This window comes from Eulemur rufifrons, chromosome 20 (genome assembly GCF_041146395.1).
Source record: "Eulemur rufifrons isolate Redbay chromosome 20, OSU_ERuf_1, whole genome shotgun sequence".
Taxonomy (NCBI): Eukaryota; Metazoa; Chordata; class Mammalia; order Primates; family Lemuridae; genus Eulemur; species Eulemur rufifrons.
The window spans coordinates 14,903,894-14,910,046 of record NC_091002.1 but is presented as its reverse complement, the minus strand read 5'-3'; the positions used below and the strand labels follow the sequence as shown (position 1 = coordinate 14,910,046).

Genomic DNA, 6,153 nt, shown 5'->3' with positions numbered 1-6,153 from the left:
AGAGTGGTGCAATACCCACGAATGAGAATTTAACAATGTTTAATAAATTTGCATATGCATTTGTCCTTTCATAAATCTCATTTCTAGAAATCTACCCTGAAGATATATGTCAACAACTATGTTAACAGAATTTGTGACCTCATTTGTAATAGCAAAAGATTGTCCATCTAAGCAGGACTAGGTGATGAGATGAATAAACTTTATATGTTGACACTATAGAATATTATTTCATCATTTAAAAAAATAGAATGAGGAAGGTCTGAATGCACTGAGATGGAGTGGATTTGTCAGTAATATTAAGTGAAAACAATGTATATAGTAAGCTGTCCTCCATGGAAAAACAAGTGCAAATAAGAATACATACATATTTTTTTCAAATAAAAAAGTATAGAAATAGTAAACCAGAAATTCATAAAATTGTTACCTATAAGGGTTGGGTGGAAGTAGAGTGAAGAGTATAGGGAGAGGACTTCTAGAGTCCTAGGCTCTGGCTTTTCATTTCCTCTGAAAAGTGAGGACAGAGAATGAGAAGGGGCTGGACTCTGAGTCCCAGGAGGTGAGAAGAATCCTCACACAGTGGCTGCCCACAGAGACCCAGAGAAAGGCTTAGAGGGCGATGTCAGGCCCCAAGATTGGGGTCATTATATTTAGACATTATATTCTATTCCTTTAGACTATTTGCTTATTTGAGTACCAAAATAATACTACATTAACTATGATGTCGTTAGCACGGTTTGATACTTGGTCTGGCTAGCTTCCATTCTTGTACTTTTTAAAAATTTTATTAGCTCTTCTGCAACATTATATTAATATATTAATTGTAGGATAACTTTTTCAAGTTCTTTTCAAAGATCATATTGGGGTTTTTATTGCAGTTACACTGGATTTAGAAATGATTTTAAAGAAATTTCCATCTTTACCTTATTAAGTCTTCTCAAACACAAATATTATTTCTTCATCTACTGAGTTTGTATTTTAGACCTCTAGTGAAAAAAAAAATGATTTTAATCCATGAAAGTCTGGCACAATTTTGGGGTTTATTTCCAGGTTATTTTGTAGAGTTTGTTTTTTTGGTTGTTTATTTCTACTTCTATTATTTATGACTGGTTATGGATAATGGTGTAGAAATTCTATAGAATTTTATATAGGCCTTATACCCAGCAACTTTGACAAATCTTATTTTGTCAATATTATTTGCATGTTTTGAATTCTTGTAGGAAATAATATTGTCTGCAAATGAGGACTATTTTGTATCTTTCTTCCCAATCTTATACATCTTATTCCTTTATCTCATTTCCTTGCATAGTTTTATATATCTCATACATTGTTGAAAAATAGTGGTGATCCTTATTCTCTTTCTGATTTTGGTGACAATTCCTCTGAAATTGAATGTAGGTTTTGCCACAGAGTTTCAGGTGGGTTTCCTTTTTTTTTTTGGATTAATTTCTATTCTTTCACTTATATTCATAATTTTAACAAAAAATTCACATTCATATTGAATCTTAGGAAAGCTTTTAAAACTCTGATGAATTTTAGTTTACAACATTTTATTTAGAATCTTCACACCTATATTTATGGAAGACGACATTGGCTCATAATTATCTTTTCTTCTACTGTCCATATTTAGTTGTAGTACCAAATTTATGCTAAATTCATTGTATTAGTTATTAATTGCTGCATAATGAATTGCCCCAAAACTTAGCACCTTAAAACCACTAACATTGTCTCACAGTTTGAGGGTCAGGAATCCAGGAGTAGCTGAGCCGGGTGATTCTGGCTCAGGGTCTCTCATGAGGTGACAGTCTAGCTGTCTGCTGAGACTGCAGTCATTTCAAGGCTAGCGAGGGACTGAAAAATCCACGTCCAAGCTCGCTCACCAGAGGTGTTAGTTCCTCACCCTGTGGGCCACTCCACAAATGGCCTGAGTGTCCTCATGATGTGGCAACTGAATTCCCCCGGAGTAAGGGGTTGAAATTAGAAAGCACACTTCCACAGTGGAAGCTGCAAACTTTTTACTAATATCACCTAATCTCATAAGGATGTAACTATCTCTCACTTCTGCAATATTTTATTGGTCACACAGCCCAACCGTGGAAAAACGTGGGAGGGGACTCCACAGGTTGTGAATACCAAGAAGCGAGGATCATCGGGGCCCAACTTGGAGGGTGACTACCACACTCATAATATAAATAACGTGGGCCTTCCCATCTTTCCTCTTCACTGAACGGTTGGTTAATTTAATACATCCAGTTACTGCTCTTGGAGCATTGGTTGAAAGTAGTAAGGAATATTTTCTTAGTTCAGTGACCTTTTCCAGGAAAGAATTGAATTACAATATTTTATCTTTTTCGTCATTATCTACTCAGGTTGTCTCTTTCTGCTAGAGTCCAGGAGCACAGAGCAATGTGGAGCAAAGCTCTCTGCCTGCTCCTGCACCCCAGCAATCCACAATTGTCACTCCTGCTCCGTAGGTCAAGAACACCACCACCCTTGCCCATACTGGCCAACAGCATCTCATACACATGGTCCATTATAGCAAGATTCTTACCTGCAAATAGAACAAATAGTGTCTTGGGAGAAAGAAGAAATGAAAGAGACTCAAAATCACCCCAGTAGGCAACAAGTAGCTACCATTTTCGGAGAATCTGCCATGGCCCAGTAACATTGCTATTTATTACAATGCATTCCCCAATGCGCCAAACACTGTGAGAAACTGATTTGTATTGCCACCTCCCAGATAAAGAAATTGAGACTTAGGAGATAAAGTCACTTGTCCAAAATCACAGAGCCATTACCTTCAGATTCATGATGTAAGTTCAAGTCTGCTCAACCCCTAAGCCTCTTCCCACCCCTCCTATCTGTGGGAGGGAGGGCTCATATCCAGACCTTCCCTCGTTGCCGCCCACCCTACTCATACTCCCAGTGAATTACAGAATCAGGATGTACAGAGAGAAATAGCCTCATTTATTTATTCACTGATCAACTAGCATTTCCTGAAAGGCTACTGTGTGCCGAGCCTTTCCCCAAGGTGGGTTTGGTGGAACCAAGCCCTCGGCAGAGTGCCCAGTGATCCAAGTCGGGAGCAGAAAGGGAGCTCCCGGGCTGAACAGAGTAGGACTCCAGAGCCTCCTCCCATGGCAGAAATCAGACTGTGGGAGAAATTCAGAGAAGAGCTTCAGTATAGGAACCAGTCAAACCATCTCCCCATTCTTCCCCTCCAAGGACCCCCTGAGATAGAGAGAATAGCAAGATGTTGGTCTAGTTGAAAGAGTCTTGGTGTCAAGAGACTGAGTTCAAGTCTCATTTTCACTGTAAAGCTCTAAACTCAGAGCACTGAACTAGATTATCCTCAAACTCCACTGATCCTTTGGGCTTTAACCCTAAACAACGTGATGGAAATAACCTGAATAATAAATACTTAGTGTACATAGTGCTTTACAAAGCACTTTCAATTTCATTACGTCCATTTTACAGATAAGGAAACTGAGACTCATAAAATCACTTGCCCAGGGCTTTCACCTGGAAAGGCTGGAATAGAATCAAAGTCACAGGTGATACTGTGGAAATCCTTGCCCTGAGGCCTGGGGAACAGTGCTCTTGGAGAACAGGGGAGCCAGACAGAGGCTCTGCTTGGGGTGAGGATCAGGAGTCCCTCTGCCATGCACCTGGACCTCCAGTGGGGTGAGGCTGAGAAGGGCTGGAGTGAGGAAGCTTGATCTGTCCCAGCCACCGGCTTACCTTCCACAGGGGAGCTGCAGATCTTCCCACACATACCCACGCAGCACTTGAATTTAGCCTGGCACTGGCCGTCACTTTCACAGGAATTGGAGGGGTTAAGCATCATGCAATAGCCATAGACTGCTGGACACGTCCCAGGCTTCTCCTTCACTGATGAGAGCGTGCCCACAGGTCAGAGGCCTTGTGCTTTACACACCGGCCCCTGCTCCAGCCTGAGTGGGAGCATCATCTCCTCCCCCACCCCCATCACTACCACCTCCTCCCGAAGGCATCCCCTGAAGGTGGCATCTGGCCCCCCTCCACCATCAGCCCCCCAGTCAGTGCGGGTGCCCGGCTGTCCAGTGCTGACGGGGTGGGAGGCTTCCCACTGCCTGGCCACCTGAATGCCCTGATGATTCCCTGGAACACTGACCTCCTCACAAGCTGGCTGCTTCACCAGCCAAGTGGCTCATTTCCTGCCTGGTGCAGTGTGACTCCTTGACCCACTGATAAACTGGGCTCAACAAGTCTTGGAAAGGAGGAGGCCTGGCAGGACCCATCGCCCAGTCCCATCCCCCTGGATGCTGTGTCCTCAGGCCAGTCCTCTCTGTCCAGCTCCCCGACCTGCTCACCTGAGATTGAGATCTTATGAGGACTCAGGCATCTCATGCCACAAAAATGAGGACAACATCTCTTCGACCCAGGACAAGTCCAGTCACTAATGCACTCGGGTTCCTCTTTTTTAAGGCACGGGGCAGGTACTTTAGGAGGGCACACTCCGGCTTTCACACCTTCTGAAGATAAGGTCTAGAGGTCAGGAGGGGGCTGGGGGCTGAGTAGCCATCCTGACTCCTGGACAAAGCACCACTTTCCAGGAGGAGAGACCCTTACCTCAGTGGCCGTCCACTAAGTCCAAAGGGACATGCCCGTCTAACGTCCGGGAAGACTGACAGGCTTGATTAAACTAGACACTTGGACAGGAGAAGTCTCAGACCTGGGAAAATAGCAGAGGGCTTCCAGGCAAGGGCTCCTGCCCAAGGGCAAAACAAGGCTACACAAAGGCAGAGAGGAGAGCGAGAGAAATAAACAAAGATACATAGAGCCAGCCTGAGAGATGTTGAGGACTAGAGCCAGAGGCAGAAACACAGACGCTAAAGAGCAGAAACAGAGACAGAGGAGAACCAGGGAGAGACTGATGACTGGAGAGTCACAGACAGGGTTGGAGGAGGGAGGGGAGGGGAGGGAAGGGGAGGAGGGTAAAGGAAGCACTTCCAGATGCTCGGAAGCCCTCACGGAGACCGTGGACATGTACTCCACCTTCCGGGAGGTCTTCTGACACTAAGCTGAGAGATCAGAGCCTAGAGAAGGGGACATACCCACACCACCAAGAGACCCCATCTATGACCCTGCAGCCATGATTAGCCCAGGGGACTCCAACTCACGACTTGGAGAACCTTCCACAGCCCAAGGTGCCATGGCAAGAAGCACCACGAGGGGAAAGAGGCCACTGGACTTCATGTTGAAGGCAAGTGGCTCTGATGGCCAGTGCCAAACCTTGTTATTTATACTTTCACAGGTGGGTGTGGCCCCACCAGAACTTTCTTGGCCCCACCCAGTTGTTACTACGTGGGCAGGAAACTTAGCCAGAGACCAGAAATCCTGATGCCAGGGAGACAGTGGCTGTTTCTTGTTCCAAGCAAGACTATGAGGCCCACAGAATAACTGCCCGAGAAGAAAGGGAAGGGATTGGCCTAGAAGGGTGTTAACAGGCTGATAAGGAGGCCATCTCAGGCGTCCATCTGAGCCCTGGACATCATGGGGCCCAGCCTATTAGCCTTGTAGGTGGAGGGGGGAAGAAGAGGTCAACTGCAAAGGTGCTACCTGACTTGGAGCTCAAACCAGACTTGTAGACTCACAGCTGAGACTTTGTACAATACCGCTCAAGTTCTCAAGCTCCTAGTCTCTCAGGCATTGTGAAACTCTGCCGATCGCTCCACGCAATTTCCTTCTCGAAAGTACAGATGACGTATCACTCGACCCGCAGATATTTAGTGCCCTGAAATATCTGCCCCAATGGCGCTGTTGGTCCTGGCTGGCCTCAGCACTGGAGGGGAGCAGGGACAATTTTGAGGAAAGTGCTCCAAAGCACAAGGCCCCCTGAAGTGTGAGGTCCAGAGCAGGTGTCCCATCGCTCAGGCCTGCGGGAGATGTGTGCCAGGTCTCTGTGTCCTGACAGCAGATACCATCTTTACCCTGAGCTAAAATTCACTGATCTGAGCTAAAATTCAGTATGTTTCACAGTCTCAAAAAAAAAAAAAAAAAAAAAGAAAAGAACATCATACTCTCTTTCAGACTGGCAGGAGACCAGGTTCTCATGGCTCATGCTGCGTGACAGAGGCAGCCCCTGCCTTTCCCTGGGCCCCAGTTCCTCCACCT

At 45.5% G+C, this 6,153-nt stretch overlaps 1 protein-coding gene across 1 annotated transcript; it reads right to left on the bottom strand.

The window, feature by feature from the left end:
- Positions 1-3,144: 3,144 nt before the first annotated feature.
- SLPI (secretory leukocyte peptidase inhibitor) lies at positions 3,145-5,235 on the bottom strand. Its single transcript, XM_069495742.1, is given in 4 exon segments — positions 3,145-3,149; positions 3,739-3,918; positions 4,380-4,511; positions 5,163-5,235. Coding segments are annotated over 4 exon segments (390 nt in total).
- Between the last annotated feature and the right edge of the window lie 918 nt (positions 5,236-6,153).